Raw genomic sequence first — 12,484 nt, 5'->3', positions numbered from 1 at the left:
GCTGAGACATATTCAACACACATGAAAAAGTACAAAATATCTTAGAGATGACCCCTTGTGCCTGTAGGCAGCAAGAGCATTTCATGCCATCTATAGTCTGATCTATTGTTTTCAGCAGCTATTCATATTTTTTCTATGTTTTGCCCGACTTTACGTGTAAACATGCTTTTCTGGATATCCCATTACGCATCCCACTGAACGCCCAGTTAGGCCGAACTGGGTAATTTCGACATATGCTATTTCCCAGATAGCAAAGGTGTGTTGGGCCAATGTTGGTATATGGTTGGTTGGTTGGCCAACAGTTTGACAACATTGGCCCAACGTTATCTTAATGACTTAAAAGTAACGGTGGCTTTTAACACGTTGGTCCAACAGTGGGCCAACATTTGAAAAACTCTGCCTATTTTCCCTGATCTTACATCTATTACACAAAGTTGGGCCACCGCTGGCCCAACATTGTGAATAAAAGAGTGAGCACACGGCCATTTTTAGCCATGTTTTCTTATAAAGATTTTGATGAAAGTTAAAATAATTACACAGACAAAAAGAAAGAATCCATTTCCCCGGTCTTTCAGCTATGATGCAGTGAATTTTACAGCGTTGTTTTCTCCAAATTGAATACCAAACTTGTCATCATTGATAGCTTTACCTGATATTCAAAGAGCAGACGACACTACATTTCTGGAGGCCTTCAACTGGTAAATATGCATTGTTATTTCTGTGATACTGAATTGCGAATATATTGTGAAATAATTGGTTTAAATCATCATTTAGGCTAAAGAAACTGACACATACTGTATTGAAAGGCAACTGATTGAGTAGATAAAAGATTTAATTGACTCTTTTCTTCAGGTAGCCTGTTTTAACCACTTTGATAAATCTCATTTCATCTTAAATTATTTAAATTTAGTATGTTTACTTTATTAACATTATGTGTTTGTCAGTTACACTCCTGTTTCCATATAGAACTCTCTATTATTCATCTTTACAACCAATAATTGCTAAACATCATCATATCAGATATATATGTCACAGTTATAGTAGTAACACGTCATATCCAAATGAAACATTGTTTGAAGTTTTGAACAGCATTCTAGAAGTTGGTGAGTCAAAAATGAAACATACAGCTCTATGGATGACAACTTCTTGTTTATTGTATAGAGCGACATTTCGATTCTTACACCGTTATCAAGCTAAAAGTGACTACAACCAAATGATGAGAAGTATATATACATGTACATAGTATGTTTTGTCAAATAAACTTAATTGGGAAGCGGCCAGTTGGGGACTAAGAACAACAAATGGATCTAGTGATGAAACCAATTAACAAGGAAGGGAGGGGGTAGGGGGTGGAATGTTAGGTTGTAACAACCTGATAGGGTGATTTGATAGAGTCTATAGTTTGATTAGTTCTTCATATCCCAATGGTATGTAGTATCCTTGGTCTCTATTGATCAAAGGTTTGTGGCGGCTGATTTTGATGGCTTCCAAAAGTTTTCTTTTTGGGAAGTCCTGATTCTTGGTGGATAAGATTTCGAATTTGTCAAACCAGCCCCCTAAAACTAACTTTGGCGTCATCTCAACCCTGATCAAGCACACTAAGAACATTGCTCCAGCAGCCATGACCTAGAACATGAGCGGAACCACCTACAACATGTCTTCACGAGCCTCAACCAGTAACCCACCACCTCATAGTCTGTTTGATTTCATTTGAGTCCAATGAATTGCTCACTAACACAAAATCTAATAATTGCAACAAAACCAAATTTTGCAGTCACATGCAAGCGACAGACCAATGAAGAACTAATCAAACTATAGACTCTATCAAAGCACCCTATCAGCTTGTTGTTACAACTGAATCCCCCCTTGTTTATTGGCTTCATCACCATTCCATTTGTTGTTCTTAGTCCCCATCTGGCCTCTCCCAATAATGTACCAGTTGTTATTCAATTACATGTTGTTGTTAATGTCAGTCTGCTGATTGTCAAAACAGACTATGCATATATACTTCTCATCATTTGGTTTTAGCTTGATAACAGTGTAAGAATCTACATCCGAACGTCACTCTGTGCAATAAATAAGAAGTTTTCAATCATTAAGTTGTATGTTTCAAATACAACATAAGGTCAAATACTATTTCCTTTTACGATAGATCTCATGTCTAAAATTATGATATCTGACAGTTTCATGAAATTTTTGGGTTGTTTTTTTCAGGAGCAGTTCGAAAAACCTGTCAGCGGCGACAGCCAAAAGACCTAAGACAAGAATATTTTCAAGAAATACAATAATGTTCAAATAACAATGAAAAAAAGAATTAAATAGTTCACTTGATTAACTTGTTGTGTTGTTTATATATGTTTCTGATTGCAGAGGCCAGGAAAGAGCTAAATGTTGAAACATGGTGGTGCCAACATAAGGCCAACTAAATCACTTCATTGGGCCAAGTATGGGCCATGGTTTAGTACAAAGGTCAAGAAAGAGCTAAATGTTGTAACACGGTGGTGCCAACATAAGGCCAACAAAATCACTACGTTGGGCCAACTATGGGCCATGGTTTTGTGTGAATTTTCATTCGTTGGCCCAACAATGAGCCAACATGATGGGCCACTGTGGAGCCGATGAGCATATCCAAGTGGGCCCATCGTCAGTTTGACAACCATGGGCCAACCAAACCGGTGATTATGGGCCAACTATGGGCCAACATATCAGTGCTATCTGGGTTGCTGTTGTGTAACTTTTAGGGATACAAAGTAACAGCCTAAAAACAGTTTTTTTCTATTTCCGACAGTACTTTAGTTAACTATAAATCCTTATTTACATTTATTTTCAGTTATATTTATTGCCGGGACAAGGATGTACAAAAGAAATCCACCCTCAGGGAATATTCTAGGGAAAGTTTTACGATGTATATGGGTGAGTACCTCTCACACATGCTAAAGATCAATAATTGTCAGTGGTCTAGTAGGGGCGGTAGGGTAGCCTAATGGTTAAAGCGTTGGCTCGTCATACCAAAGACCTGAGTTTCCAATCCCCACATGGGTACAATGTGTGAAGCCCATTTCTGGTGTCCCCCGCCGTGATGTTGCTGGAATATTGCTAAAAGAGGCATAAAACAAAACTCAGTCAGTCAGTCAGTGGTCTAGTAGTTAAGGCACCTGCCTAGAGAGCAGAAGGTCTGGGGTTCAAACCTTGGCTGTATCATACCATAGGATGTTAAAAGATGGTACAGTGAATGAGCTCATTATTAAGGGGATAAAACAAGGATGTGACAGCTCAGAGCTAGTGCACTGTGTCTGAGTACTCATGTTGAACTGTTGTACGGCATCTCAGTGGGCTAGCAGTTGGACACCAGCAATAGTGTCGACTATTACAGCCTGTCACACACACATGTGCATACACATCACTAGAAGTGCCAAAATCATGAATTCAGTGTTCCACGGTTGGTCTCAGTCATAGTGTCTTGAGAAAGGTCTGCCATTATGACTTCATAATGGCATACATAATATACCATTCACAAAGTGTGTTTTACACCTTGTTACGGTTTTTCCTGATTATCTCCCTTTGTCTACAATTCTGTCTGCTGATTCCGTGATGCTTGTGTAGCAGGGCCTGGAGTCATCCCATAGATGACATCCTTACCTTGTCAGCTTGCTGATGGGGTTAACCTCTTTGGTCATGTGGACAAGGCGTCCGACTTCGGATCAGAAGTTCCGTGGTTCGAATCCCAGCACAGGACTCGGAAATTTTATGGCCGCTACACTTGCAACCTTTGGTGGACTGATCTGCTGCTTGCATGCATACATCATGGGCTATGAGCAACAAACATCAAAAAGAGGACATCATTGCTTGCCTATAATGAATGTGTCTGTCGGACATAACCTTAATTTTGCACAATTTAGATTGTGGTCTTAGTGTATTGACTAGAATAAGTTGATGGAAAGAGTATACTCTACCAGAATTTGTCTTTGCACTAGTGATAATGGTCACTGGTTGTCTTTGGGAGAACCTCATTTTCAGTGATCCACTTGCGTAATATTCACCACTGATTTATGTTTTATGCATCTGTTTCTGGAGATAATCAAGACTGTTTTTGTTTGCCATTGACATTTTATATGGATACTATTGTATTCCTGCAGCACGGCCTTCGGAGGTCATGTCAGACAAGAGGAGAGGTGCAAGAGCAAAAGACCCACTGGTTGGACCTCGCAGGAGATAAGTTTGAGGTAAGATTGGCCTGTTTCTGTAGAATATTGATATTGTACAACACCAATAGCAGAGATTGACAACAAGAAGTAAACCCATCATTCCCCAATGTGTTGATATTACTAATATTGTTTGAAAACTGCCATTGTGGGTTGTATCCATGATGTTTCTCCATCAACCATGAACATGGGCCTCTGTACTGTTGACGTGTGTGGTTTAGTTAAAATTTTACTTGACATCAGCAATATTACAAAACACAGAATATTGCTGTCGAATGTAGAAACATTACCAGGGAATCTGGAACCTATGGCCATAGGTTCCGTGATGATGAATAGAACCAACCTATGACATGTTAGATACCTGTCCCACTACAAAATTTTTATATTATATATCATTTACATTGTTTTTCTGTTATTTGTCTGAGCAAGAATAACCCAGTCCCTGAACCAGCAGGTTAAACCTTTCCAAATCAAGAATTGCCACAATAACAAACCTTAGTTTGTCATGACCATAGTCATGTTGACTTGAATCACTACAGTGACAATGTCTGTGACCTGGGCCCCGTTTTACAAAGATATGATAGCGCTACAACTGTCGTACCTCCTATACTGCAACATGGACCTACAACAGTCATAGTGCTATGATATCTTTGTGAAACGGGGCCCTGGATTTTTGCCTTTTGATACTGTTGATGTTAGACATGATTACAGGTTAGTTTATTGTACAGCCCTCCTCATGGGTGATACAGACTTACAACATTTGATACATGAGCTGACTTTAACAATGCAAGGGGTTGTTGCAAGAATAACAGCCTGCCAATCAGTGGAAGATAAAGCACATGAGTGGTTCAACACAGAAATTGTACTAGTTGCAACAATGGGGAACATTCAAAGACTTAGAAATCTTTTGGAAAATTTTGTAAATGGTGGGTTCTACTGTTGGGCTGAACATACATATTCTGTTCACGACTACCTTTTGTCATCTGTGATTTTCAGTGGTCATATCATGTCATTTTCGTCACTGTTTTTACACTATGAAAACTGATTTGGCAGATAACTGAGACTGAATATTCTCTGGCTGATGTTTTGAATTTCAACTGTCATCGTTTTTGTTTCAGGAGAGTTTTGTAGAAGATGTGAAGATCTTACTGAAAGTATTATGGCTGTTTCTGCCTCTGCCATTGTTCTGGGCATTGTTTGATCAGCAGGTAGGTAAACAATCACAGGTTCATTGACCACGCCCATGTAGGCCTCCAGGGTTGTATACTCCTCAAGGAGTTGAGAAAGATCTTTTCAGATCCACTGTTTTAGGAATTAATAAACCACATCTCAGAAGAAATGCCTGGATAAGTGTGGGATATATATCATATATTATTAAAACAAGCTCATGTAGGGCTCCAGGGTTGTATACTCCTCAAGGAGTTGAGAAAGATCTTTACAGATCCACTGTTTTAGGAATTAATAAACCACATATCAGAAGAAGTGCCTGGATAAGTGTGGGATATAAATTCATAATATATATATTATTGAAACACACCCATGTAGGGCGCCAGGTCAGGATAGGTCACTTCTACAACATGTTTATCTGATGAAGATACAATGTATATGTTATGTATATACTAAGAATTTATATTTTACACTTATCCAGACATTCCTTTTGAAATGCAGTTTATTGGTTCCTAGATCAGTGGATTCAAGTAAATTTCTCTTATCATTCTCAGCTCCTTGAGGAGTTTACAACTGGAATGACATCCCAATTCATTTATCAGTGTCCATTCCTCCTGGGTTAAAAGAGGCACATTTGAACTAAGTCACTTTCGCATGCTTCCACCACACTTTTTAACACTTGTGTTTAGTGTACTCAGTTTATCGCTTCACTCAGCAATTGTCCAACTATATCGTGGTTGTCTGTAAATAATCATGTCGGGGTCAGACGTTCCAATGATTGACATAATGATCATTGATACGATGACATGCATCAAGCACATACACGGGCCCGATTAACCGATCCTGTTATTCACCTCTTACGACAAGCATGGGTTGCTGCAGATCAATTCTAACTTGGATCTTGGATCTTCACCGGTGTTTAGCTGGATGTACTTTTGTGGGTGTTTTTTACCATTCTTGTTTCCACCATCTGGTCAATATTCTGACCACTCCCTCACACCACCACATATACAGTGACCTGGCTGATTTTGAATGAATCCATGGCCTCATGGGTAGATTGTCTGCCCAGAGAGAAGAAGGTCAGTGGTTCGAACCTGGTAGCATCCTACCAGCAGAATTAGTACTTATTAGGGGGTGGTGGGGTAGCCTAGTGCTGAAAGCATTCACTTGTCATGCCAAAGACCCGGGTTCGATTCCCCTCATGGGTACAATGTGTGAAGCCCATTTCTGGTGCCCCCTGCCATGATATTGCTGGAATATTGCTAAAAGCAGTTTAAAACCAAACTCACTTACTCACTAGTACTTATTACTCTGCCTGGCGCTTGGCATAAATGGGGTAAACCAAATACTTGTCAGCTCTGAATTCGGGGAATTTAACGTAGAATGAATAAATATGTTCTAAAACTTGAGGTGGGGAAGCCTTGTGGATAAATCCTTTGTTCATCACGGTGAAGGCCAGATTCAATTCCCCACATGGGTACAATGTGTAAAGCCCATTTCTGGTGTACCCTGCATTGGTTTGCTAAAAGCAGTCTAAATCCCAACTCCCTCATGCATGTGAAACATAATGCATTTTGTTTCAGGGATCAAGATGGACTCTCCAAGCAGAAGAAATGGATGGGTCCATGGTAAGTCTTATGCCAGTGTAGTGTAGCAGTTGTCTGCCCCCTGTTCATCGACACGGAGGCAAAATACAGGATATGCATAGCGTTCTTCATAGCGGTGAGGGTAGACAGCATCAGATGACTATATGCCAGGGGAGGTAACTCTGTATTCAGAACTTGTTGCATTCGTCGCCACTCGCACCTTTCCGTAACCTCCAAGAAGACTCGCCCCCCTATCGATGCTTGTTATGTGCGAAAATACGACAAACCAATCAGAATGCGCGTAATGAATGCTTTGATAAAAATAATCCTGAGTACTTAAATCGTTTATAGCATTATGTAATTGCTTAAAAATCATGAAAAATACATATCGTCATATTGAAAGTACAAAGAACGTAGCTTACAGAATTGTGCTGCCTAATGTGAAGTTTTTGATAAGAGTAATGCGATTGATGGTGAGAGATTCAAATACACACACATGCGTTTTTTGACATAACAGCTCTCATGGGTCCAACTTAGTGTATTTCTGACGATCTTGCTGGCTTGTTTTGGAGATTGTATGTGCGCTTCCAACATTTTTAGGAAATGCAATTATAAATCTCTACCAGTTTCAAAACAATAATATTATATCTATATGTAACTAATCAACTTTAATCTTTAACATTGGGCTTATATTTCACATATCTGGGGATAGTTTAGTCTGACATTTGGGGGGGTGAAATTTTTTCAGCTAGTTCATTTAAAATTCCACCAGGGGTATGACAGCAGGGTTACACGAATGTTCAGTTTGAGAAGTATTTTAAAGTTATTTCTGAGTATCTGCTTTAGAATTTAATGTAGCTGATTTTGTTTTCTATTTTATTTGCATATTCAATAAAACAAATCCCATTTGTGATTATTAAACCCTATTTAAAAATATGATTGGAAATATAAGGCGAACAGCTGGTAACAATCACATTAGAATGTGTATTTAACAAATATGTTTTTCTCCATCTTTTAGTTGTATAAGAGAGGTTTAATTCTTTAGAATAAATAAGCAAAAACAGCAACACAATGTACAAGCGCTTGGGTGATATAAGTACCATTGGAATCGAACAAGAATAGAGTTATCGTTCTTGTTTAAAGTAGTTCTGATGTTCATGTGCCAATATGAAATCCTTCCAGAGGGGCACGAGTCGCTATTCGGCTTGTCCCGGAATAACACAAGTTGGTCACAAATGAACTTGTTGATGACATTGGATTTCTTCATTGCATTATGAACATAGTGTTTAATTGTGTAAAATTTCAAGAATAGTCAATGATAACTATATTTCTAGAGCTGAAAGTTTATTATCTTGGTTCACATTCAGAGACTTGGTCTGTGAATGGAAGCAAAGATGTACAGTGAAACCTGCCAATACCTGCACCTGTCTAATCCGGCACACTGCCCCAACCGGCATAAAATTTTGGTCCCGCCATTTTACAACGATATTATGATCATTAAGACATTGTCTAATCCGGCACCTGCCTATTCTGTATTCCGGCGCGGTCCTAACAAGCGCGAGCAGTCCAATGAAGGTCCCATAATCCAATACACTAATTAATCCTCTTGTCACGCTAGATAATCAGGAAGTAGTGATTGCGGGGTGAATCAAACGCTCTAAGCCGGCATGGGTATGAGCAGTCCAGTCAGGGTCCCTTAATCCAATACACTCCTCTCTGCATGCTAGATAATCAGGAATAAAGTGTAAATGGCAGTCATGTTCGAAAATGATCATCACTGTCTAATCCAGCATCCTGTCTAAATCTGCATTTTATTTCAGTCCCGTGGGGTGCCGGTTTAGACAGGTTTCACTGTACATAGATAAGCTGTGAATCCTGAGTCTAGTTATGACTGGCCTATGGTTCAAAAGGGTATTTAATAGTGCGGTTATCGCTCACGATATGCAAATCGATAATCTGAGCTCACTATTCGATCAATAGTCGATTGTAATTGTGAACCCCAACACAAAACACATATGGGCATTAGGACACAGCCATATTTTACATTGCATTTTTAGTCAAGAAACTGCATCAGTTGCTTATGTCTTGATTTAACAAACATTACAATAAGAAACATACTTTCTGAAGTTTGAGTTGTAAGTTGGATTATGTTTATAAATGTTGTCATAAGACAAGTAGTAGCAAGTAATCACGTGATCAAACATGGTAGCGTAATCAAAACATCGTCAACTCATTTCCATTCATTGCTTATTTGGTAAATAACAAGTGTGAAAAGAAAATGAACAACATCAAAGATTCAGGATGTCACATTTTATCACCAACACAGATTCCTGAGCTCGCATTAATTTCGTGACGCATTTTAGACTAGATCCTCGTACTCGCATTCAATTTGTGATGCATTAATTTCATGATTTACAGTAGTTAAGTCACTAAACAAAGTGTTGGAAGCTTTTTTCAACATTCTAAGTAATGATAATTCTTACATTCAGTTCATGAAATGCTTTATAAGTGTTGCACAAACACAACGTTTAGCATGCCACATCTTGTCGATGAACCCTACCCGTACATGTCTCACATCAATGAAGACTATCAGAGGTGGCTGCTTGTTCTATCCATGCATATCTCTGATGCATGGAATTGCAAAGTGTTTACAATTGAAAATGTATTTTCATAAAATGCTTAAAATGTTTAGCACTTTGAACAGAGAAATGGCATTATTTTGTAGCATGTTAAACCTGTTTCTTTTCTTATTTCCAGGGAAGCCTTGGGCGACTGAAACCAGATCAGTTTCAGGTATAGTTGTGGGGACTTGAGTGATTTTTACAATGTAATATGACGATTTGGTGTTTTAGGGTGTAATATTCCAACAGAATGGTATTGTTACAATTTAATACATATTGTTACAATGTAATATAACAGCTTGGTGTTTTTACATTGTAATATACCAACTGTTGGGTGTAGTTACAATGTAATATACAAACTTTTGGGTGTTGTTACAATGTAATATACCAACCATTGGGTGTTATTGCTGTATAATATAATAACAGTAGGGTGTTGTAACATTGTAATATAACAACAATTAGGTGCTGTTACAATTTAATATAGCAATAGCTTAGTGTTGTTGGAGTTCAATATGCAAAAAGGTGGATGTTGTTGTAATATTGCTGAATAATATACTAACAGTAGGGTGTTGTTGCAATGTAGTATAACAACAGCTTGATATTTGTTGTAACAGTGTAATATTAATAGAGGATACTAAATGACTTTCCGTGTAATACCATTTTTATTAAATGAGTTAATGATTTGGTATCAAACGAGCGAATGAAAGTGGTATTTCATGGAAGCGAGTTTAGTATTCTGTTTATTACTCTCCATCATGAGTTGATAGATTTGCACTACAGTGTGATGATTCTCAGCTTTCCGTGAGTCAAGCAAGGTCTAATACCACTGTGACAGAGGTATCAGCATTGTGACGTCATAACTGTAAACCATTAGGACATCATACGTCCAGCTGTATTACACTAGTGTAATATTGCCGTAAAAATATTACACTGCAGTATCTTCCACGGGCGAATAATAACAACAGTTATGTAACATTACAGTGTAACATATAATTAGTATTGTGTTTTTATAAAGCATTATCTTACCTCCATGTAAAACACTTTAATTTCATTGGTCAATGACGGTTTAACAAGTTTCCCTCCCAGGAGGGTGGCAACTGCAAAAAATATTACTCACTGCCACGGTAACCGCCATGCTCTCCGCCGAGAAGCTGAAGCGCTAACAATCGTATGACGCCTACCGGCTCGGGTGACACTGCTACAAAGAGGCGTACATCAGACTGTATTACCCTCGAGAGAAGCATACAACTTATAATATTGCAACAGTTAGGTGTTGTTACAAATTTGATATGTGACAGTTGTGTTTTGTCGTAGTGTACCATATTTCCTCCAATAAGCACCGGGTCTCTAATAAACGCCTCTAATAGCGCTGGTGGTAAAGCAGCTCACTAACAATTACAGCAATTAGACCCAGTAAGCACAAAAGCAGCAGGCCTCTAATAAGTGCTGGGTCTGGAACACCATTGAAAAAATAAGCACCCAGGTGCTTATTAGAGGAAATACGGTAATTCTAATGTGTAAACATTTGAGTATTCTGTACTTCCCAATTAAACAATGTACCTGATATTGTCACAGTTGGAGGTGTATACGATGCCTTCTCAGTTATACAGTGTGTGATAACTTCACAGGTACAAAGTCATGCGTTGTACAATGTACAATGAGTGTGACGCACTTACAGAATATGTCTTATCATTTCACAGTTGACCAATGCTTCTAATTACTTCACAGTTATACTTTATCTGTTGATTTGTCGATGTTCCAGGTGTTGAATCCCTTGCTCATCATCCTCCTCATCCCAGTTTTTGAACACATCATCTACCCCCTGCTAGACTGTTGCAAGATCCCTCACAGGTCGGTCCAGTTAATAATAACTTATGCATAGCAGGAGGCAGGAGTGAGTATGGTTGTCCCCCGTCGCAACACGGAACGGGGGACTACGTATTCAGCAGCGTCTGTCCGTACGTCCGTCTGTACGTCCCAATTCTTGTTAACGCGATATCTCATAAATGTTGTACCCAATGTCTTCAAATTTGGTGACAGCCTACATTGGGGAATTACCCAGACACCAGTTTATTTGGGGGACCTTGACCTTATCTTCAAGGTCACCATGACACTTTGACCACTTTTCAAACTCTTGTTAACACAATATCTCATGAACTGTTATACCCAATGTCTTCATATTTGGTCACAGCCTACATTGGGGAATTACCAAGACACCAGTCGATTTGGGGGACCTTGACCTTATCTTCAAGGTCACCATGACACTTTGACCACTTTTCAAACTCTTATTAACGCGATATCTCATGAACTGTTATACCCAATGTCTTCATATTTGGTCACAGCCTACATTGGGGAATTACCAAGACACTGGTCGATTTGGGGGACCTTGACCTTATCTTCAAGGTCACCACGAAGCTTTGACCACTTTTCAAAACTTATTTAAATGCAATATCTCATAAAACATTGCACCCAATGTTTTCAATTATGTTGACAGCCTACATTGGGTGATTATGCAGACACCAGTCATTTCAGGCATCTTGTATGTGACCAAAAAATAAAAAGTAGTAAATATGTTATAGATATTCCATTCTTTAGCGGCGGGGGAACATGGCCATATCAGTGGCAAACTCTTGTTTTACGGTGTGTTTGGCAATATTCCAGCAATATCATTTAGGGGGTCACCAGAAAGTGGCTTAAAACATAGTACATGAGGGATATCAAACCCAGGTCTGTAGGCGTGACAAGTAAATGCTTTAACCACCAGGCTACCCGACCGCTCTGCAGGAGGTACAAGAAAGGCTTACACGAAAGGTCAAACTTTTAAATTGTGAAAAACTGTGAAATAGTGGTGTGAAAAATATTTAGATATTTTTACTTCAGGGGTTGACGCCCGGGTCGAGTGGAATTC

The 12,484-nt window shown here is 38.8% G+C and overlaps 1 protein-coding gene across 3 annotated transcripts in view; it reads left to right on the top strand.

Moving 5' to 3' along the window:
- LOC124272457 (solute carrier family 15 member 1-like) overlaps positions 1-12,484 on the top strand; it is a 49,030-nt gene that overhangs the window by 24,766 nt on the left and 11,780 nt on the right. For all 3 annotated transcript variants that reach the window (XM_046707631.1, XM_046707630.1, XM_046707632.1), the window contains exons 10-15: positions 2,831-2,913; positions 4,137-4,223; positions 5,321-5,410; positions 6,953-6,997; positions 9,713-9,748; positions 11,339-11,427. In XM_046707631.1, the coding sequence (XP_046563587.1) occupies positions 2,831-2,913; positions 4,137-4,223; positions 5,321-5,410; positions 6,953-6,997; positions 9,713-9,748; positions 11,339-11,427 (430 nt within the window). The remainder of the gene's footprint in view (positions 1-2,830; positions 2,914-4,136; positions 4,224-5,320; positions 5,411-6,952; positions 6,998-9,712; positions 9,749-11,338; positions 11,428-12,484) is intronic.

This window comes from Haliotis rubra, unplaced genomic scaffold (genome assembly GCF_003918875.1).
Source record: "Haliotis rubra isolate DU_JTF1 unplaced genomic scaffold, ASM391887v1 Scf17, whole genome shotgun sequence".
Lineage (NCBI taxonomy): Eukaryota > Metazoa > Mollusca > Gastropoda > Lepetellida > Haliotidae > Haliotis > Haliotis rubra.
The sequence above is the reverse complement of the archived record's forward strand: the minus strand, read 5'-3'. Positions and strand labels throughout refer to the sequence as shown.